At 36.5% G+C, this 23,731-nt stretch overlaps 2 protein-coding genes across 5 annotated transcripts; both read right to left on the reverse strand.

Annotated features, from left to right (window-relative positions):
• Positions 1–385: 385 nt before the first annotated feature.
• LOC110023005 (ubiquitin-conjugating enzyme E2 variant 1C-like) lies at positions 386–9,867 on the reverse strand. 2 transcript variants are annotated; one of them, XM_020722202.1, is made up of 4 exons: positions 9,740–9,810; positions 1,694–1,846; positions 1,483–1,608; positions 386–749 (listed from the first exon to the last, which is right to left on the reverse strand). In XM_020722202.1, the coding sequence occupies exons 2-4, from the start codon at positions 1,754–1,756 to the stop codon at positions 609–611; spliced, it is 330 nt and encodes a 109-aa protein (XP_020577861.1). In that variant the 5' UTR covers positions 1,757–1,846; positions 9,740–9,810; the 3' UTR covers positions 386–608. The 2 variants fall into 2 exon arrangements, with proteins under 2 accessions (XP_020577861.1, XP_020577860.1); XM_020722201.1 differs by having other exon boundaries at positions 396–749; positions 1,694–1,833; positions 9,740–9,867.
• Positions 9,868–15,752: 5,885 nt separating this feature from the next.
• LOC110023018 (WAT1-related protein At3g30340-like) lies at positions 15,753–22,942 on the reverse strand. 3 transcript variants are annotated; one of them, XM_020722222.1, is made up of 6 exons: positions 22,636–22,942; positions 22,492–22,554; positions 22,285–22,401; positions 20,869–21,274; positions 16,240–16,391; positions 15,753–16,055 (listed from the first exon to the last, which is right to left on the reverse strand). In XM_020722222.1, exons 1-6 carry the CDS (start codon positions 22,833–22,835, stop codon positions 15,917–15,919), a joined length of 1,077 nt encoding a protein of 358 aa, XP_020577881.1. In that variant the 5' UTR covers positions 22,836–22,942; the 3' UTR covers positions 15,753–15,916. The 3 variants fall into 3 exon arrangements, with proteins under 3 accessions (XP_020577881.1, XP_020577883.1, XP_020577882.1); XM_020722223.1 differs by having other exon boundaries at positions 15,946–16,060; XM_020722224.1 differs by lacking the exons at positions 22,285–22,401; positions 22,492–22,554.
• Between the last annotated feature and the right edge of the window lie 789 nt (positions 22,943–23,731).

Here is a 23,731-nt window from a genome sequence, read left to right on the forward strand (position 1 = left end):
ACATAATTTCCATAAAAGTTTATATGTATATATAACAATTTTATTAGTAGTTTGGCTGCAACTTAGATTTACGTAAAGTAGGATTTATCTAATCCGATAGAATCCGGATTTATCTTCAACGGCTGGTTCGCAAGCAACAGCCAAATAAATCCGCCACGCTAAATCGGGATTTATGTTAGGAAAGAGATGAAATGCAAGCAAAAATAGACAGAAAGTAAGAAAATTAGATTTAACGAAGTGTTGGATGTTGATGTTTAGTTGTTGGTGTTTGGCCGGATTTAAATTAAATCCATCGCTAAATCCTATTAATAGAATGCTATCAAACACCACCTTGCACTCATGAGGAGTTTCATTAATTGAAAAAAAATGCCATACTTCTCTCCAAGCTATCATAAATGGCAAAGGAGGAAGAAACAAAATCAAATCTTGAGATTAGAAGTATAGGGGCAAGGAATTTCATATAAACAGCCATTGCTTGTTTCTAGCTTATAAATAGATATTAAATACTCAAAAACATCTTATTCTTTTACATTCAACGCTTTCAAGGAGTAAAGTAGCACACAGATGCACACTTCAGGAATGGCGCAAATAGTTAATGCCCACCAATTCTAGAAGAAAGTACCTTCTGGCGGCTGCACAACCTTGCGATTATGGGGAGCAGCCATTTCCTTTTTCAATTGAGTTAATATATCCTCCATTGTACTCTCTTTATGCCAATTAGCCAACAAACCAAACTTCTTTGGCTCCACCTGCATAATGTTTAAGAGAAAAAAAAAAACATCAAAATTCTTTCCATGTTAAGATTTATGATGGATTGTTTAGAAATGGGGATAAATAATGAAGATCTTGCCAATATATTTATGATGTGGATACAAGCCAATTATAGATTTAAAGAGTTATTAAAGGGAACAAACTTTGAAACAAAAGTTAAATCGAAATGGATGCCCATTTTCAATTGTTTTTAAGGGAGCAAAAATGTAAAAATGCGAATAGAATCATGAAGTTATGGTTAGAAGCTGAATATAAACCACTAGATCAAGGTCTAAATCATTGAGATATTGTTCCTTCATGTATTTAAAATATTAGAAATTTAGGGGTATAGGTCTATAATCTACAAATTGACACTATCAAAATCTGTAAAACAAAGATTTCTTAAAGTTTTAACAGTAGTCAGCTTGCAAATTAAACTCCAATGATAAAAAGAAGGATCATTTACTTAAATACCAGACCATGCTTATGTCTTTATACATCTAACACCTAGACTTTAGGAATTACATGTATAGCTCTCATATCTTTAATATCACATCAAATAATACAGCTTCTACTTACTTTTTAGAAGTGAAATACATCTTCTACTGCATAATTTTATAACACCAAAGTATTAGAAATATAAATATATAAGTTTAGGTGTTAGAAACGTAATTACATACAAAATATATGGTATTTATGTAAATTTCCCTAAAAAGAAAAGCTAGCACATACCACTCCAGTCTCAGGATTAACACAAGCCATATTTATCCGTGTGTGGAACCGGACGCTGGGAGGTTTCTCAGGGTAGTCCTTATCACAGAACAACTTCAGCTGATAGATTTGGCCTTCATGAACAGACTACGACGAAAATAATAATTATTTTCAGAAGAACAAAAAACGCTAAAACTAATATCGAACAGCTCAAGGTAAAACAGTTATTTACATTACGAGGTCCAATTATGGTGCCTGTCCAGGACCGCATGTAGATGTCATCTCCATCGTCCATCCCATAGCTCACCGTTCCATCGCCAATTCCCTTCTCCCCACGTTCAAGTTCTTCGAGTAATCTAAAGTTCCGTGGAACTGCAAATTATGCCTAATTAACAGGGTATTTGCACAAACAAAGATTAAGACAATAATAGGAAGATTTACATAGCTACAAAAATAATTCCTATGTATTTTACATATCTATTGTCTAAATTTTGACTTTTAAATTTATAGTACTTTCCCTATATGTGAAAAAACTGTACTTCAGTTATTAAAAGTCAGTAATAGTGATACTTCTGAAGTGATGTGAAAGACGAAAGATTCGAGTGTTATGAATGTAAAACTCGAAGATAAGATATTTAGCATGAAAATACATAAGAATTGTAAGGCAACTATTATGCATATAATGCATAATAATAACAGAATATTTACATCTATAAGACAATATTTTCATGCACACGTACTACGGTTTAAATACCTGAGAAATTTAGTATGGAAATTAAGCAATTAGATTTATTACCAAGGCATTTAGCGTTGGAGACGTTCAGTCAACATATATGTTATGCTTGAATGTTGTGTCTCGGTAAATAACAAATATCGAAATTGCTCAAAGAAGGTTCATTCCATAGCCCACCCATACAGGTTTATAAGATTTTCATCACTAGAAAGGTGACGTTTTGCTCTACTGCTATATGGGTTTATTCATGCCATTTACAAAAGCAATAATATCATTTAGAGTTATGAAACCTCATAGGTATTCATGTAAACTCACCATCCACCTTCGTATTACAAACCCTTTAACATTCTGTAATGATTTTTGACCGACGGTTATGAAGCAAATTTTACAAGATGAAAACAAAATGATTACATAATTTCCATAAAAGTTTTCACAAACCCATTGTGAGAGAAACACACAGGTTTAGCAACTCAGAGCTTGGTTCAAACTGGATTCATGAGATTTATGCAACAGAGTTTCATTTAAAAACAAAATTGAAAAAATAATCAGGTTTATAACTAACCTATGCATATTAGATAGAATTGCTAAACATAGTATCAGAATATAGAAATTTTAGTGATGTTTAATAACCCGGGATATAAAGATGTAGTGATAGAATCTGCATTGCATATTTTACACAAACAAATTTTTAAATATTTGAACAGATAATATGATTATTAAAAATTAATAACAAAGTAACATAGTTTCAATTAAATTGAATAAAATCTCTTTCATGTTTCAAATTAGTAAATGACCGTTGGTTCTTTCTATTCCTTTAGTGCAAGAAAAATGTGACTACTTAATTCCATTGAAACTTATCTACTTATACCAGCTTGATGCTTGAATTTTCCTACTTCAGAAAATTTGTTCCATGTTCTTATTTACATAATTTGCTATTGATTTGTCTAGTGCTTTTGATTTTAATCAAAAATTGATGTATTGAAAATCTGAATTGTTAAATTTTATTTTATTTGTTCAATGATTTTATTTATTTCCAGATTCTTGTTAAAATTCTCAAATATTTTCATTCATTTCATTATTAATTGGTCTTGAATTTTAATATTATTCATTTTTATTTAGGGGTATTTACAAACATAACACACAATTCCTATATATTTACATATCTAACACCCAAACTTTAAATATTTTTATGTAACAAAAAAAATTTAACTTCACATCAAAATACCAATATTAAATCATCTATAATTAAATACATATTTTCATGTGTATATTTGAAAGTGAATATGATATTAAAGTGTTAGATGAGTAAATATCAAAGTTAAGATGTTAAATATGTAAATATACAAAAATTATGTGGTATGTATGCAAACCCCCCATTTATTTAATAATATTGCTTTTCCTTTGTCAGGCATGTGGATTAACGCCCTATTCCCTCTACTTATGTCTCTCTTTGGAATGTAGACTTGTAGAACTGGCAATGTGGTCTAACACCCTATCCCTCCCCTTAATCCATTGTATTTCGTTGCTCTAACAATTTTCTTCAAGTGTTTCAAATAGATATATGCCAAGCTACAAGTTCATTTCTCTTTCAATGTATTTCAGTTGTTGATGACTAATCTGAAAAAGAGTCCTTGGTCCAAGTGGATATTTATCTCAGATTATAATGATAGTTTGATATTCTACTAATTAAAAAGCGATAAACACTCCATCCAAAAGAAACCATGATCATTCACCTATTTCAGATTTGATTAAATCTTAATCATAAATCTAACACTTAATATATGAAAAGCCCATAAAGTTTTTGCAGCAAAAAAAAGGCAATTCCTACAAATTCGTTTAATCATCTTAAGACATATTTACATATTCATTGATAAATTTAAAATCAATAATGTTGCTAACTTTAAAATAAAATAAAATACTTTATTTTTTTGAAATAAATTTTTAATTTTAATGATTTAAACTTTTTTCATCATCAGTTTACAGCTTTTAAAAAGCAAATAAAATTTTATAAAGATAAGAAACGCCATTTATATTAATTTAATATTTTAAGCAAATTTATATGTCCATTGATAAGTTTCAAAATAAAAGTAAATTAAAGAACATAAACTTTATTTTTAGGCATATAATTAGTTTCAATGTGTTAAGACTTGTCATATTTGATTTGAAATTTTTAACGTGTGTCTGACCACTCATCTTGCTTAGGTGTTGATAGATATATATATATATATATAATTAGAATATTAATATGCAAATTTTTGTTTTAATTACTTGGATTTTCTTTTATTTGCTTTTCTTATTCCCCTTTATTCTGATTTTATTTCTTTCCTTACAAGTAGATCTAGTAATGGGTACTGATTTTATTTCTTTCCTTACAAGTAGATCTAGTAATGAGTACTGATACCCCTCTTTGCATCAATAAAACTTACCTTAGGTTCTATTTTGATATGGTATCAGAGTCATGACCCTAACTTAGCTGTTGGACTCTCTGGCTGGCTAGGTTTACTTTCAATTGCCTCTACCTTCCTGCCCAGGTCCCTGCCGTTTTCCCTAATCCTGTCTCCAGGATCCCGACTCTGCGGCTAGGTTCCTGCCTCCAAAGAAGGTCTCTAGGCGACCTAGTTCCCATCTCCAAGATTCCCTGCTCTCGTCTCCAGGATTCCCTACTCCCGTCTCCAGAACTTGTTCTTTCGGTGAAGGGTTCCATAACTTGTTCTTGCGGTGAGCCCAAGTGGAGTCTTTGTCAGCAATGTCACAAAGTCCAGTTTCAAGTAAAGGTCCCATAACTTGAGTTCCTTCAGTGACCCGAAGTGGAATCTTGCCAATAGTAGGAGCCTTGCGATGCCTCAACAACCTAACCTCGTTTGGCTCAATCGGAACCACAACGGACTTCTCCAACACTGACCTGTCATTAGAAGGTGTTATTGATTCCACCGGAGAATCAATTCCAACCTCCATTCTTCTATAGACAGCATGATAGGAAAATAATATGAACTTCTTGATCACAACTCATAAATTAAGCGTCGGTAACTTTCTCCAATGGCCTCAATCTGTATCTTTGTTCATCAAAGGGTGTGGGAAGATCAATCATCTCACTGGTATGATTCGTAAACCTTCAAAAACTAACCCAATGTATGGAGCTTGGAAAGTGGAGAATTCTATGATCTTGTCATAGCTGATTAACTCCATGGAGACTTCAACTGGACAGCAGTTCGTGATATATACTCGGGAGTAGAAAATTTCAGCCAACTCTCTGAGGTTCCTAAAAAAATCCATGAGGCAAAACAATGATCTAGGACCGTGACACAGTACCAATCTAGTTGTGTTACGGATGGAACGTGATATTATGAATACACTTGGTAATCTCCGACCAACATCTTTTTTTCAAAAAAATTATAGAAAATGACTACATTTTTCAATTTCTGGTAGACCTCAACAAAAATTTTGATGAAGTCCAGGGCCGTATCCTTGGTCGAAATCCTCTTCCTTCTACTTGCACAGCTTTCACTTAGATTCGTCGCGAAGAGAGCAGGAGATTGGTCATGTTGTGTACTTCCATTCCATCTGTCGACGCATCCGCCTTGGTCTCTAATAGTGCTCAACCCTGGGCAGGTCAACCTACTTGTGAATTCTGTCACAAATCTAGCCACACTTATGATAAGTGTTGGAAGCTCCACAAGAATCATGCATCCAAACTTTCGGCCAAATCTTCGCTGCCAAGGGTCTCGCTACGACGTCCGAATCCAACTTGATACAACCAGCCTCTATCCAAAGCAATCTGAAATTCTCCAGTTCTCTTAAAAGTCAAATGGAGCACTTAATCAAGCTGGTTAGATGCAATCCGCTTTCTTCCGACCCATTGACCTCACACGTTCGTCAAGATACCAATTCTACGACACTCATTTCTTTTGTTCCTTCTAGTCCATTAATCATTGATTCATATACCACGGACCACATGTCTGGAAACACTTAAGCCTTCTGACATATTATCCTCGCTCTGGGAAAGATGCTATTAAAATTGTTGATGGGTCATAAAGTTCCATTGTTGATAAAGAATGTTATTTTAGCGACAGGTCTAACTTCGGAATATGTGTTACATATACCTCTGTTGAAGTGTAACTTTTATATCAGTATCGTAGTTGATTGTCCTCTTCATTGAAATCATCCTTACGGAAAGGATTCAAATGTTCTCCTCACTCTCCTCCCTGGATCTCACTAACAAGGTCGGCAATGACTTCTCCATAGGTCCTTTCCTCAATTTCATCAAACCATTGTAACACTCAGTAGAGTTGTCGATGTATCTCTTCCATAGCAAACTCATGATCAGCGTTGACATTTGTCTCCTTGTTGGCATGAATAGTATTTGAATGTGGGTATGTAGGACAGGCTGTATGGGTGTGATGCTGGGTGGAAAAGAAAAATTTAGATTAGGTAGGGGGAGTTTAGGTAACCCTTGGATAGAACTAGGGTTAGACTGTGATACCAAATGCTACCAGAGTTAAGAAACAACAATATGAAAAGCAAATATTAATATTGAAAGAAAGCCAATAGGAAGTTAATACCAACACACTAAAAAAATGAAACAATAATAGATAGGACACCCACCCAACTATGGTTGTGATCCAAAAAGGTGTTGATCAGTTAAGCGGGGTTGGAAGGACGGCTAAAGCAGGGGGTGGATGGGTTATGGTCAATTGGCTGGTCAGTGGAGGCAGCAGGAGCAGCAACTGCAAGGATTGTTGGTAAGGAGATAATGGTTGAAGACAGGAGAAGGTGGGGACGCTGGCTGGAAGACGATAACAAGGTGCAACGAGGATTCGGGATGGTGACAACAAACATGGATTGGCTGGAGGATAACAAGTAGGTAGGTGACTGAGGGTGGAAGGGATTGTGGCAGGATTGGGATTGCAGGTGGGCCTAAGGATGGTCGACAACTGGGTTGGCAGGGGAAAAACCAAGAGGGTTGACTGAGGGCTCCTGTAGCAAGGAATGGAGATAGCGACACCAAAGGAAGGATGAGAAGGGCGGAAAAGTAAAAGATAATCACCACCGTGAAACAAGATAGGGTCGGGGCACCACTCGCCCTTGGATATAGCCCTATGAGGGAGAACTGGAGATGTCGGAGTATACAAAATATCGACATCAAACACATTGTGCATAATGTATGTAGCCACTTCCAAAATCTATTTTTGTTTCATATGAATGAATTGATGAACGAAAGTATTCAAAATACCGACACCAAATTATATGGTCAAAAAGCATATTTTTCTGCTTCGCGGTAGAAATATAAAGCATACAATGGTGGCATGCTAAAAAACTTCAAAATTGGATCCCTCCATTGAGATATGCTCAAAATGATTTATCACAAGCTAGGATTCCAGCATAAAGTCGTTCTCGAAATTTTTTTTACTAGCTAGTTGATCAAAATATCATAAAACTTTCCCTCCCTTCTTTGGATCATGAACGCTTGCATGTGTCTGCTTATTGCAACTTCATTCTTGTTAGTTCTCTGGTAGTCTTCTGCTTGTGGATAGGATGGGAAAAAGCCGGCTTATATTTAATGCAAGAACTAATGAACAAAGATAAAATATGGCAGAAAAATACGAATAACCTATCCTCTATCTTGATCATGGAGGTAGAAGATAGCATCCCAGCAACTTATCTCTGGATATGCCTAAGGCTAACTTTCAAGAAAATAAAACTTACCTTGAAGTGATGTCTATAATTAACTTTTAAAGAGACGCACAGTCTTTCCCAGAAAATATGCTTATACGCTTTCTAGTGTGGGGATGCCTAAAAGAAAACGATAACACCCTAAGCTGTTAAATTTACTATGATCCCTAGTCGCAATCTCTTTGATCGAGCAAGTCTAGTAGACTAAAAAGCTAAAATTATCCACTTTCCTGGAAGAAGTGTGAGCACCAATCTTGCCCAGAGAATAGGAATTTTCATAAACCATTGTAATTAATCCCTCTCCAAGTATAAGAAGCAACAAATTAAGAGAAAGGCTAATAAATTAAGACATCAACATGATAAAGCAAAGAAGAAAATATGAAAATATAGAATCCTAAGCTACTTGAACAACATCCTCAGGATAATTTAGATCAAACACACTCCGTGGGTATAAATAGCTCACTCCATCAAATTTACAAATTATAACATTCACTCGACAATGTTAAAGGCATCACTCAAAGGGCTATACCAAACTTCACCTTCACCCAAGTTGTAATGATGATATTATGGCTTAAGCCTTCATTAGGACATTCATATGACTCGTGCCTCCATTAGTGCTTCCACCTGCCAACTTTGATAATAACTTGCCTACAACAATGATAATGATGAAAGCCTGTTGTTAATTGTTCAAAAAAAAGAATGGAAGGATCTAAGTCAAAGCTCATTTAATCTGTTGCCTTTGTCACTCTCCAAGCAATAGGTAAAAAAGATAGAGTTATTCTCAAATTGAATTCTGAACTCAACCTCACTTATGAAATCTTTAAAGCTGAGCATATAATATGATGCCACTCCTCTATTCCTATAAAACTAAAAGGTTTCAAAGTGTGTCATGGAACTTTCAAAGCTAACAAAGATGGGACCTTTATAATTTTTTTCATAACCACATGCTGAATCGTAACGCTCATATTCCATCCCCATACTTTCAATCATCATATAGAATTCTTAAACCAAGCCTGAGTCCTCCTAGGCTCTCCTCACCATAACCCTCAATCTCTTTGATTGGGTCATCTAATCCAGATAGATTGATGGTTATGATGCACATTATTAATTACCTAATGGAATGAAGGGGTGGTTGTAAAGAGATTCCTCAGATTAAGTCAGCTTGAACTTGGAGAATGCCGGCGATGTCCTAATAATTCAACTTTCTCATCATGGTAATATTATTAAACTATATTTAAATCCAAACAGGCACTTTTCAAATAAGCAAAGTGGCATACTGACTCTTATTGCAGACCTAACTAAGACAGCTAGATTAGCAATATAACAATATGTCTAACAATCAACAGAAAATAACAAATCGCTCTTGCACACAAGTTATAAATTCAATACAGCACCCAGTCGCATCAGCTTTTGAAACAGCACCTTTCCATATAGACTGCTACAAATTCCTAAGGGTAAAATTTGTAATGAAACAATTCTCAAAAACAGCAAACAACGCCTGAACAAAAAATGATATTAAGGGAAAAAAAAAAACAAAAACAGGAAACAGAAACACCCACAAACTACTTACAAATCAACTGACAACGATAAAATCAGATTGAACCAATGATTAAGATCGAAGAACTACTTCAGTTGAGTTCATACAAGAAAAGAATCACAAGCACCCAAAAGTTAAAGTAGTAAGATAGTTTTTTTCTACCTGGACTACTGAGTTAATAGATCTGCAAATAAAGAACAAAAAAAAAGGCACCCAAATCTGATCGGATTCATCAGAACAAATCCGATCAGCTTTCAAAAAGAATTGGCATGCATCGATCCCAATTTCAACAAGAATATAAAAAGAAATCATTACTAGGAGATCGAAAAGTTCCTCACCGACGACGCTAGATCCAACGGAACTCCCCATAGTCATGGATGTTGTCTTCGCTTCGCTCTCTCTCTCCCACTCCGCCCTTCCTGCTTCTCTTCTCTGCCAGCCAAAGCCTAATCGAGCATGCCTTGTCTGCGTTTTATAATAACATTTTTGCGGAAATATTATTTAATCGAGCATTTTTTTACTATTATTACTAATTAGTTTGATAATGTCGTGAATATCATCTTAAAAAATAAAATATAAAGAATTTTTTTAATCTTGAAATATAAATGAACCAAATATGAATAATCCTTTGTTCATAACAGTTGATAAGTTTAAATAATTTTTATTTCCTAATTATACTGCATTGATTAATATTGATGTGTCATCAATAAATTTTTATCATCTGACACGTATCTTGAGGTAATATTTGGATAAAAAAATATTCAAATATTGATAAAAAGTCATCCAGAGCTCTGATTTCAATAAACTTATAATCAAACTGACCGACCCGATGAGACGGATCTAATTATATCAAAGTTAGTCCAATTCGAGTCAAACTAAGCCTAAACCAAGTGATTAAGTCATTCTTAGAAGATTTATGGACACATTTAGAAGGTCAAACGGATGTTAAATCTGGCGAGTTCATAATTGAATCGAGCGTCTTAATAAAAAAAATCCAACGAGCCTAAGATTGCTCAATTCCGACATCGTTAAGGCACTCAAATGTCCATTAAACGTCATCTGATCGTGGGATGCTCTCCAGACCATCTGATCAAAATGGTTCATATTCTTGCATTAATTGCACCTAAAACACTATAAATAGAGTCTCACCCGTCACATGAGGGGGTTTAAATTTAGAGAGAGTCTGAGTCCTTGAGGAGAAGCTGCATCTCAGCACCACTACCAACCTCCGTCATCAACCACCGCTGACCTCCGACGATCGCCGACGACTGTCGTATACCTCTAACAATCGTCATCGACCCAACGCCCCCCGCTGACTTCCGTCGATTCCCTTCGGCCGCTGTCGACCACCGTCTATCTTCGCTGACCTTCGTTGACCACCGCAGACTGTCATCAACTATCGTCGACCATTGCTAACCAGACGTCGTCAGCCAACGTTGTACCTTGGAAAATCTTGTAACCCTTTCCCGTTTATGGGACAATGGATCTCTATAATCATCAACTTATAGTGGAATTTTTATAACTGAGCCAGACCCCGTGATTTTTTCCCTCTACGGGTTTTTCACGTAAAAACTTCTGGTGTCATCACATGTTGATTCTCTTTCACTGAGTGTGTGTTGAATCCTTGTGCGACGCTATGACGATAATTCATCACTCTACCACCGCAAATTTTCTAGTACACGATAATTCATTACTCTACCACCGCAAATTTTCTAGTACGCATCAATACTAAATTAAGGACATAATTTGAAAATAAAAAAAGGCATATGTATAACATCAGAAACAGAAACATTGCTATTTACAAATCTAGCACCCTCTTTCATCAACTTTTCAAATTCTCACACAAATATCAAAATTCTTCATAAACCCTAACATATTTTTCATTTTTATCAATTCCTCAGTGATTTGATCGTAGCACGCATAAATACATCGGTTCGGTGGTTCAAAAATATCACATGAGTGTTACATTTTATAAATAATAAAATTTCTTTTTCAATTTTTGATTAGTGCAAAATATGGGCAATAAAAATTGCGAATAAGGCTTTTGGGTCGTTAATAAAACATGGATTATCTTCGATGCGTGCCAAAAAATTCGTAGCGATAGAGTAATGGATTATCGTCTTAGCGTTGCATGAGAATTTAACACATACAGATGAAAAAAGATAAGTAAGCAAAAGGAGACACCTCAACTTTTTACGTGGAAAGCCCTTGAAAATGGGCAAAACCACGAGGCCTAGCCCAGCTGAAACAATTCTCTATGAACGATAAATACACATGTTCATCCTTCTTCTAAATTAGGGAAGATGAAATTACGAAATTGTATAACTATAATCTACCTGCAGTTCTTTGTGAAAACAGATTGCAAGGGTCATTGTTAATTGTTGTGGAGGTAGTAGTCCATCGTGAATGTAGTAGATGGTTGCATCAGAAGTGTTGATTGACCAAAGAAACCATAGTATGTAGTTACGGGAGTTGTGGACCACATAGGTCGTAGTGACGAGTATGAATGACATCTGTAGACCGCCGGGCCCTGAGTCGGAAGCTGCACGACCTGTGAAATACATAGGCCGTAAGGGCGAATATGAATGATATCAGTAGGCCGCAAGGGCCAGATTCAGGAGCAGCATAAGCTGTTGACCACGCAGGTCATTTGAGCGAGTATGAATGGCGTCCGTAGGCCATGAGGGTCACAGTCGGGATTTGCACGAGCTGTGAACCAGGTAGGTCGTAGGGGCGAGTAAGAACGACGTCCGTAGGCAGCAAAGGCTAGAGTTTGAAGTTGCATGAACTATGAACCACGTAGGTTGTAGGGACAAGTATGAATGACGTCTGTAGGTCTGGGGGCTGGAGACGGGAGCTCTACGAGCTATAAACCACGTAGGTTGTTGTTGTTGACACATAGACCGTAGTGATGAGCTCATGTCCCATGATGATGACTGACAACGTCTGGTTGGTGGTGATTGATGTTGATTGACGATGATCGACGGTGACGGTCGACAGTGGCTGACGACGATCGACGGGTGTCGACGACGATTGAGATGGTGCTGGACTTCAACTTCTTCTCAAAGCTTCCAGTTCTCTTTGAAGCTTCAAGTCTCTCCCCTAATGTGAGGGGTGGGGCTCTGTTTATAGTGTTCTAGGTGTCATTAATGCATGAATATGAATCATTTTGATCGGACGGTCCGGAGAGTTTCCTCAAATCAAACAACGTTTAATGGACATTTGAGTGTCATAATAATGTCAAAATAGAGCAATTTTGGGCTCGTTGGATTCGTCTTGTCGAGACGCTCGATTTGACTATAAACTTGTCAGATTTGACAACCATTTAATTTTTCAAATGTGTCTTAAAATCTTCCAAGAATAGTTTAATGACTTGATCAGGGCTTGATTTGACTTATATTGGAAAGACTTTGATATCATTAGGTATGTCTCATCGAGCCGGTCAGTTTGACTAATAAGTTTGCTAAAATCAGAATTCCATATGACCTTTAATTGAATCTGAAATGTTTTTTGTTCAAAAGATTGCATCGTGATTTGTGTAAGGTGATGAAAATATGTTGGTGCGCATGAATCTCAATCAATTTTTTGGTTTGGGTGGGCCTAAAAACAATTTAATTTAATTTAATTTAAGATCAATGAAAAATAAAATGACAATAAAAAATTCTCTACAATAATATATTTCCATTATCTATATATATGTATATAGGTTTTTTTTTTCTCCTTACTGGGTAGGGCTGTAAAAAAAGCTTAATGTTCACGAACAGTTCGTATTTGGTTCGTTGGGAAGTTCATATTCAATTCATTCGATAAACAAACGAGACAAACACGAAAGATTTTTTTTTTCATTCAATTTATAAACGAACCAAACAAGAACAATTATTTGTTTGATCATGTTTGAATCATTATTATTCGAAATATAAAATAATTTAAAATAATTATATACTCTAAAAATTTATCATATTTTAAAAAATTAAGTCCTATAAATTATAATCTGATATAATTTATATTTATCTTCAGGTTATATTAAATTCTAAAATTTTATATTTATCTTCAGGTTCGTCTCTTAGCTTAAATTTTCTTATATTTCTTTTAAATTTATTTATTTTCTTTGAGTGAAACATAGTTTTTGGGAGTGAAATTTCGCACATTGTCTCTAGATCTGAATTTTTTATTGGTGAGATATGATATTATGATTTTATTGTGAGATGTGCTTCGGTTACTTCACATTTGTGTTTTATAGAGTGATTTGTTATAATATTAACAATAATAATGGCTTATTGATGTGTCTTTTTAATATTAGCCTAACAGACTTTGCCTTTAAATGGTATACCAAATTACCTAAAATTACCTAGCGACACTCAAGACTTTTGATGAGCTAGAGGACACTTTTATCCAAAGATTTGTTGGTGCATAGCACTAGATCACCTTGATTGATCTAATGACTATCCATCAAAAGTCATACAAGTCAACTATTGATTTATCACTCATTAGTAAAACCTTACTGTGAGCCTCCACTTTCGGATAAGTAAATGATTTATTTCCTTCTTAGCAAATTGAGCGGGCATAGTATGACACTCTTAAAGCTATATTCCATTAAAACCTTTGAAGTTACTCTCAATGGTTTTTAATTTACTGGACACCCCAAGATGGTTTCCAAAGATGAGGTCGATAACGGAAAGGAAAGAAAACATCCTCATGTCGATATTCCCTCTTAGAGGATAGGCAAAATACTAGTTTTAGTCTCATGAAACAACAAAATTTTTGCTACAATAGAGCCAATAAGCCCTTCTTTTTCAAAGAAGTACACTACTCTCTCTTGAGAGAGAAAGTACCATGAATATCCTTTTCAAAAGGATTGTGTCATAAAATCTTCAAGTACTTACCGAAGCAAGGGATGAAGCTAATTGTGCTTGTTAAACCGGAGGTGGTGGATAAGATCTTAGCACCTGACTATTGCCTATTCTACCAACATTTAAGACGTACCTTGGAGAAGTTGTGTCCTTTCAAGGATGGGTTAACAACCCAGTAATGACTTGAAGAGATCAGCATCCTCAAGTACTTTTTGGAGAAGACTATGGGACAAACATCAGCCGGTTTCATCTCAAAGGCTTTACTGGAGATTTTAGTAGCTATTCATGTGTCATTGGGGTTGGCACATGATGTACCATTGGAAGATACTGGTCACATATTTACCCAATCTGATGAAATGAAAACTCCATTTGCTGGTTACTTTTCATGTTTTCATATTTCTGATTATGACAGCTCATCTTGATGAGGATGACACGCCTGACTTAGATTGCACTCACTAGGTATATGATGAGGAGAATCTTTAAGAAAATGAGGGTTGCCTATCTCAGCCTAAGCCTCAATCCATAGACCATTCTAGTGTTTTTTTTATATGATTAATTCCTATAGGTCCCTTATCGAGGATATCCAATAGGTTCGACTGAGGAGTGGTTGGGTGTTCCCACATAGAGTAGGGAGAACTACCACTTAGGATAAGGAGAATGATATAGCTATTCAAAATATTGAGAATGCCCCTATGCCTTAAATCGTGTTCCTTGAATGGTTGGCCAGGTTTTTCAAATTGATTGACCAAGTTTCCTTAGTGTTAGCGACAAACTCTTTTTATATAATAAGTAACATACACGTTGAAAAAGTGAAAAAAAAAATTAACACTAAAATAAATAAAAAAAAATGAGGGTTCTGAGAGATTTTCCCTGCTATTAGAGATTTTCTTATTGCTTGGCTCTACTCCTCGTGACTTGTCTTCCCTTTGACTAACTATTTTTCTGAGTGAACTTTATTGGGAGAGTTATTTTTTCTAGCCAAATGCAAGTGGCCTAGTATAGGAGATTGAGTAAAGGAAGTTGAATGGATGAGGGCGACTAAAGGTGGTCGAATGGATGCAAAATAATAGAGGAGGCCGAGTGGAGAAATCCATATATATGGCTGAATGAATGAGGCCGAGTAGAGGAGATCGACTGGAGAAATCCGATTGGAAGAGGTAAGAGTACGGGTGGCTTAATGGATGAGTCTGACAATCCTCTCGGGCAATTTTTCAAATACATTTTATACTGCTACTTCTATATGGCTCGATTCTTCCCCTTGTGATGCGCCACTTCTTATTTATGACTCGATCCATGCTCACCACACCTTTCAGGGTGTTGAACCCAAATTTATTTATAATATCTAAACTTTTAAGTTTTTATATTTATAACACTTTACCTGTTCATAGCATCATCTTTGATATTATATGAGAGATTTAAATGTTATAAATATAAAAAATAAAATTTAGACATTAGATATATAATGACATATGAATCATGTGATATGTATGTAAAACGCCACACCAAAAAAAAATATACAACATTGCTAAACATTATTCGAAAGAGTACATCGTCTACCTTTCATATCTAATTTTTCCAACATAATGAGAAATTGTTCATACTGCTGAAAAGACAATGCAATTACGCTACAAACAATTAAGGCCGCAAGAGCAGAAAACAGCATGGTTATGGACCCACTGATCCAGCTTCAGGATTACTTCTTGTTTCGCTGGACTTGATTGCAGAGTCAGAATCCAGAGTCTCTTTGCTTTTTCCCCATAGAAGAATATAAAGGCCAGATATTATGACAATAGACCCCAGAAGGCTGCACTACGAAAACAAATGTTTATATAGTTTAGGCATTAGGATACATATACACCACACAATTCTTTTGTATTTATACATCTAACAGTACCAAAACATTCATATTTACATACCACCGCCGGAGTAAGTTTAGGTAACCGCAGTTAGCCCTGGGTGGAATTAAAGGAAATGTGAGGGCTTATTACCTGCCAAGGTGTAGTTGTTCATGGAGCAAGGAGACATCAATGGCGGCCACGACAACTTGTGTGAGTGGGAAAAATGCTATGGCAAAAACTGGGCCCTTTTTGTGGGCGCACCATGAGCTCCCCAAGATGCACATGCCGGAGCCAACAATGCCCTGCATCATATCACAATTATCAAGCCATCAACTTTTATGAAGAACCACCACCGTTCGTTTTCAGTAGTTCAACAGCTAGCGGATTTATTATTACTTGTTATGTTTGAAAAGGTTTGCTCCGGGCATTAAATTTCTGGTTAGGAACTCCTGATACTTTGCTTTTACTCCCCTTGTTAAATTAATGGAGGATACCATAACAACTTAAATCTCTGAATTCCGGAGCATATCAACCAACAAGACAACATTGTACGTTAAAAAAATGAAGTGCACGAATCTGGATACAATCTAACAGTTCAAATCAGTAGTCTGGTAAGCCAACCGATTGTCCTAAGATAGACCGGCTACCACACTCAAAATTGAGCGATTTCACAGATCGAAGACCAATCAGTTTCCGGGCGAAAGCCGACCGAAACCAACTCAATCGATTGACCGAAGAAGCTGCAGAGCAGAAGGTCCAGACACTCGAAAATGACAATAGCTTGTGTTCGAATAATACAAATAAATTTATTTGTTCGTGTGCGACTCGTTCTAGCTCAAAATACTACTAATCAATTATATATATATATATACATCTTTGATGAGTAGTATTTATAAAAAAATTAATTGACTACAATGCTAAAAAGATTTATAATCAATTAAAAGTATTAATTAAGAAAATAAAATAAACATTATTAAATTAGATTCAAATGATGTTTTAAATCTTGCCCAAATCCTTAATATTTTATGGCTATGTGATTAGGGTTGTTAAAACGACTATTTGTTTGTGAACAACTCGTGTTCGGCTCGCTAAGCAAATGAGCCGAACATGAACACACTTTTTGAGCTAGAAATATAAACGAGCCGAGGTGTTCGGCTTGTTTACACCCCTAGTAATGCCTCTATTAAAATAGGGGCAAATATGTAGTTTTATATATTTGTCCCTCTATATCCTATGAATAGGGGATCATACTATGTATTAGAGGCATTTTAGTTTTTCTTTCTAGACTCTTCTCCTTGCAAGGAGAACTCTCTCTCATTCTCTCTTATAACTGATACTTCCAACATATAAAATGGGTCATAAAGCTCGAGAATATCAAAGTTTGACTCAAGGGCAAATAGCTACGTAATCTCTCATTCTCTCCCCCTCTCTACCTCCCCCTCATGGTTCTTACTGCTCTGATCCTTGGGCATGATTCGAATTCAATAAACATAATGATACACCATCAATAATTTTTTATCAACCGACAAGAGTCTCGAGGAATAACATGTATCTCAAGACAACATTTTGAGCAAATGATATTCAAAATTTGATTAAAAGTCGCCTAGTGCTCTGATTTCAGCAAACTTACAGTCAAATTGACTGACTCAACGAGACAGACCCAATGATACCAAATTGTTCCAATCCAAGCCAAATCAAGCCCCAAGCAAGTCATTCAACCGTTTTTGGAGGCTTTCTGGACACAATTGGAAGGTTAAACAGATGTCGAATCAAGCGTCTCGACAAAACAAATCCAACAAGCCAATATCACTCAATTCTGATATCGTTAAGACACTCAAATGTTCATCAAACATTGTAATATCAAAATAAGCTCTCCGGACCGTTCAATCAAAATGGTTCATATTCCTACATTATTTACACCTAAAACTTTATAAATAGAACCCCACCCTCTCATCAAGGAGGAAGAGAACTTGAAGATGGATGAGAGCTTAAAGCCTGAAGTGAGAGCTTGGGGCTTTAATAAGGAGCTAAAGTCCAGCAGCACTCCTGCCACTGTCAACCACCATCAACCGCAGTGGATCACTGACGACCTTCGTCGACAATCGCAGACAACCGTTGAGCACTCCTACCTCCGTCGACCGTCGTCGAGCACCACCGACCGCCATCGACCACTGTTGATTATTGTCGAGCACTGCTGATCACCATCGAGCATCGCATGCTGTTGTCGAGCATCTTCAACCGTGGTCGCCAACCACCAGCCGTCGTCGACCACCTTTGACTGTCATCGACAACCGTTGCCCGCCGTCGACCACCACCTACCAACCCCTGATGATTGTTATTGGTCGCCGCCCGTTCCTTGTGAAAATTTCATCCGCACGTTAATGTTATAACTGTGGAGATCTTCGAACTCTTTCCTGGTTGTGGGAGAAGTGGTTGCAATTGTAATCATCATTTAAATTGGAACTCTTCAGCTGGGCCAAACCCCATGATTTTCTTTTCTTTACGAGATTTCCACGCCAAGAAGTAGTTGTTCATGGAGCAAGGAGACATCAATGGTGGCCACGACAACTTGTGTGAGCGGAAAAAAAGCTATGACAAAGACTGGGCCCTTTTTCTTGGCGCACCATGAGCTCCCCAAGATGCACATGCCGGAGCCAACAATGCCCTGCATATATCACAATTATTAAACCATCAACTTTCATGAAGAACCACCACCATTCGTTTTCAGTAGTCCAATAGTTAGTGGATTTATATTACTTGTAAGTTTGAAAAAGGTTTGCTCCGGGCATTAAATTTTTGGTTATGAACTCCTGATTCTTTCCTTTTACTCCCTTAGTTAAATTAAAGGAGGATACCATAACAACTTAAATCTCTAAATTCTGGAACATATCAACCAACAAGACAACATTGTACGTTAAAAAAATGAAGTGTACGAATCTAGATACAATATAACAGTTCAAATCAGTAGTCTGGTAAAGCCAACCGATTGTCCTAAGATTTATTGGCTACCACACTAAAAAAACGGAGATTTCACAAAACGAAGGCTGATACCTGTCCAAACGAAAGCCGACCAAAACCAACTCAATCGACTGACCGAAGAAACTGAGTAGGTCCAGACACTTGAACAAGACAATAATAACATGTAACGTCTCTATTAAAATAGGGGCAAATATATAGTTTTACATATTTGTCCCTCTATCTCCTATGAATAGGGTATCATACTATGTATTAGAGGCATTTTAGTTTTTCTTTCTAGACTCTTCTCCTTGCAAGGAGAACTCTCTCCCCTTCTCTCATATGACCGATACTTCCAACATATAAAATGGGTCATAAAGCCCGAGAATATCAAAATTTGACTCAAGGGGTAAATAACTATGTAATCTCTCATTCTCTCTCCCTCTCTACCTCCCTCTCATGGCTCTTACTGCTCTGATCCTTGGGCATGATTCGAATTCAATAAACGTAATGATACACCATCAATAAAATTCTATCATCCGACAGGAGTCTCGAGGAATAACATGGATCTCAAGACAATTTTTTGAGCAAAGGATATCCAAAATTTGATTAATATTTAAACATAGATAAAAAGTCGCCTAGTGCTCTGATTTCAGCAAACTTACAGTTAAATTGACAACTTACAGTTAAATTGACTGACTCAACGAGACAGACCCAATGATACCAAATTGGTCCAATCCAAGCCAAATCAAGCCCCAAGCGAACCATTCAACCGTATTTGCAAGCTTTTTTCACACATTTGGAAGGTTAAACAAATGTCGAATCAAGCATCTCGATAAGGCGAATCCAATGAGCCAAGATCACTCAATTCTGATATCGTTAAGACACTCAAATGTTCATCAAATATTGTAAGATCAAAGTAAGCTCTCCCGATCATCCAATCAAAATAGTTCATATTTCTGCATTAATTGCACTCAAAACTCTATAAATGTAACCCCACCCCTCTCATAAGGGAGGAAGAAAACTTGAAGATGGATTAGAACTTGAAGTCTGAAGTGAGAGCTTGAAGCTTTGATAAGGAGCTAAAATTTAACACCACTCCTGCCACTGCCAACCACTATCAACCGCAATGGACCACTGACGACCGTCGTCGACAACCACCAACAGTCATTGAGCAGTCCTGCCTCCGTCGACCGTCGTCTAGCACCACCGACCGCTTTCGATCACTGTCGATTGTTGTCGAGCATTGTTGATCACCATCGAGCATCGCATGTTGTCGTCGAGCATCTTCGACCGTCGTCGCCCACCACCAGCTGTCGTCGACCACCTTTGATTGCCGTCGACAACTGCTGCCCGCCGTAGACCACCACCTACCGACCCCCAACGACCTTTATTGGTCGCCGCCCGTTCCTTGTGAAAATTTCATTCGCAAGTTAACATTGTAACTGTGGAGATCTTCGAACTCTTACGTGCTTGTGGGAGAAGTGTCTGCAATTGTAATCATCATTTAAATTGGAACTCTTCAGTTGGATCATATCTCATGATTTTTTCCTTTTACGAGATTTAAACGTAAGAATTTCTGATGTCATTACTAGTTTTTTTTCTTCTTTTGAGTATATGCTGAATATTTATATTAAGTTAAGTTGATAATCTGCTACTCTACTATCGTGAATTTTCTAACACGCATTACATATAAAGCTTAATTTCACAAAAGATTAAAACAATTAATCTTTATAGTACTCAACAACAATTAAACTAATACCGACTAAAGAAAATACGCACAAATTGTTTGATACAGTGCATAATATATCTGAAAACTCTTACCCCATAGAGTATAGATAAGATCTGAAACTTTGACTTCACTATCCATTGAGAGAAGCTCTTCTGTATTAATAAACTGATGAGCGCAGTCTGGAGAAAGCTGAACAAGAAAACAATGGCAGTACCAGTATACAGAGCCCGGTATCTCCTCCCAATCCTTGATTGAAGAGGGAACCACAGCGCCCAAGAGGAGACCCCTAGTAGCAAAGCAACAGTGCCCATGGTCCATCTCTTGCTCTCATGCATGGCAGCCAGCGGTGGAGTCTGGTGGCTCAGCACAGCTACCTTTGATGGCGCAATTAGCACCATTCCTCTGTAGAGAGTAAGTATCAACCCACCACCAATGGTCACAACAGTCCCTGCTCCCTTTGCCAGACCAGAGCAGCTTTTGAAATCCATGGTCTCCTGCCTGCAATGAGATGGTGCAGTCCTTAAATTGATCAGTAAATGGATTGCTTTTCATCTAGTGCTTATCTAGTGCATGTGTTTGTTGGAAATACAGGAAAGGAGATTTACATAAATGCCTCCCAGTTTGGATGAATTTACATATCTGGCGGGTTAATTTTTAATTTTTACTATTACAACACCTGAATTTGTTATACCACATAAAAAATATCACTATTTTAACTATTCAATAGTTAAAATCACAAATTCATGCGTAGGAAATGAGACAGTCAAAACCCACTTATCAAGCTACTGTTTGTGTTGGCCAAATTGCCTCGTGATTTTAATGTAACTTTCCAGGAGGTCAACTTTACTTCTTACAATCATACTGTCCAAATTTGTCATGTCACATAAAAAATACCACCATTTTAACTATTCAAAAGTGAAAAACATATTTTCTTGCATAGGTAATATGTGATAGCTCAAACTTTTACCCATCAAGTTATTGTCAGTTTATGCCAAATGGCCTCCCAGTTTTGTCGTGTTGGTAACTCCACAAGAGGCGACCCATCCTATGAGTGCTCCCATGCGAGCATGTTTCTATTGGAATTTCAACATTATATCAAAAGACACGTCAATATTTAAGAATTCAGCACCTCCCTACTTAAAAAGTTTCACAGGTAAGGTGATATATATATATATATTAAAGAATGATCTGAGTATTATACGAGTCTCGACAATCCCCGTTATGGCTAATAATTCGAGTACCACACCCTCCACCTTATATATTTAAGAATGATCAGAGACTATTATACGAGGCTCGACAATCTCCGTTACGGCTAATAATTCGAGTACCACACCCTCCACCGGGAGAATCGATCCCTAGACCAGAGTGGACTTACAACTGACAATCAGGTGCCCGACGCACATATATATCAAAATATCAAAATTTAAGTTTAAAGGTGTTAGATATGTAAACACATAAGTATTGGGTGGTATTTATGTAAATCTCCCTAGAGAGAGAGAGAGAGAGACCGGAAGACGACAGATAGAAGAAAGGTTACAACAGGGGTCATGTTGAAGAAAGCAGCAGCATAAGTTGCAGAAGTGAACTTGAGTCCCATATAGAAGAGAGACTGTGTGAGCGAGATTCTGATAAAACAATTTAGTCAGAAGCAAATACAAAACTAAGAAACATTTTAGCTATGCACCAAACGACAGACAAAAAATAATTCATTTTACCCCAGAATCGCACTGAGAAAAAGACATGCTAAAATCCCAAAGGAAAGTTTAGGCCTGCTGTTTCTGCATGAGTTATAGCAGAAGCTGCAACATGTCAATCTCCAGCAATAATGACTCCTCAACAATTACAAAATATTTACGCACCTTTCAGCAAAGCAAGCAATTGGAGCCATGAAGAGGGCGGCTACAAGAAGGCGGTAGGTCATGAGCACAAGCACGTCCAAGCCATCTTCTAAAACCTTCTTGTTGAGCACAATCATGGCCCCTGTTAAGATGTTGGTAGCCAGCATCACCAAGATAGGCTTTTGTGTTTTTTCTTCCCTGTCATCCATTTTAATCACCATGAGGCCTGATCTCGATCTCTATGTCTGAAGGCTGATGAACGATCTTGTGGGTATTTATGGTGATCAACATGCTGGCCATTACAAACTAATGGCACCATCTAAATAGAAAAATTACAAAAAAAACTGCATGTTTAACATGCAAGTCATAAATTTTAGGGTCAATTACATACATATCACGCTAAACTTGTTATTTACAAATCAAATTCTCAGTAGTTTGATAGTGGCACGTGTAAATGTATTGGTTTGTTAGTTCAAAAATATCACCTGGTACTTAATTTGTAAATATTGGGCGGTCTATATGTAATCATCCCTGAATTGTAATGGGAAAGATTGATCACTTTTGTGGTGTGATAAGCTCTTGATTGATGAACATAATTAACAAAAGTAGCCTTCTCAAAAAAAGCTCAATTTTTTTCACATATATTTAAAATTATAGAGAAGAACTCAAAAAGGATTCATTCTAGAATATTTTTATGTGATTTTCACAATATTCTTAGCACTACCAGACATTTAATGTCGATATAATAACTTTAATAAAAAAATTTCCTTTCTTTTACTTTTTTTTCTCTTTTTCTTTTCGTCTTTAACTTTGTAGATTTATTTAGTTATTATTTTTTTCAACTCTTACTAAACCATGATAAGATATCCAAACAAAAAGATCTACTTTAAATTTTCATTTATTATTGACCTGAGGTCTTAACATATCACATCATGATTCAATAATGTTAAATTTGAATATTCTATATGGCTCCTCCCCAAATTTGGCTCAAGCTCCTAAAGCACAAAAGAGTTGGGCACTGTTCAACTTCAACAAGCCTAAATTATACATAGAAATAATGCATGTGAGAAGCATAGTTGTTGCATGCTAAATAAAATTAACAAAAATCAATTGTGCA

This window comes from Phalaenopsis equestris, unplaced genomic scaffold (assembly GCF_001263595.1).
Source record: "Phalaenopsis equestris unplaced genomic scaffold, ASM126359v1 Scaffold000204, whole genome shotgun sequence".
Classification (NCBI taxonomy): Eukaryota; Viridiplantae; Streptophyta; class Magnoliopsida; order Asparagales; family Orchidaceae; genus Phalaenopsis; species Phalaenopsis equestris.

Excerpts from the sequence above, each read along its gene's own strand:
- LOC110023018 (XM_020722222.1), bottom strand. The coding sequence starts at position 22,835 with ATGGTGATTAAAATGGATGACAGGGAAGAAAAAACACAAAAGCCTATC. Across the intron at positions 21,275-22,284 it reads CTTCTATCTGTCGTCTTCCG|GCAGGAGACCATGGATTTCA; the intron begins GTCTCTCTCTCT and ends ATCTCATTGCAG. Across the intron at positions 16,056-16,239 it reads GAACAACTACACCTTGGCAG|CCTTCTGGGGTCTATTGTCA; the intron begins GTAATAAGCCCT and ends TTCGTAGTGCAG.
- LOC110023005 (XM_020722201.1), bottom strand. The coding sequence starts at position 9,776 with ATGACTATGGGGAGTTCCGTTGGATCTAGCGTCGTCG. Across the intron at positions 1,834-9,739 it reads CGTTGGATCTAGCGTCGTCG|TTCCACGGAACTTTAGATTA; the intron begins GTGAGGAACTTT and ends CATAATTTGCAG. Across the intron at positions 750-1,482 it reads TTAATCCTGAGACTGGAGTG|GTGGAGCCAAAGAAGTTTGG; the intron begins GTATGTGCTAGC and ends AACATTATGCAG.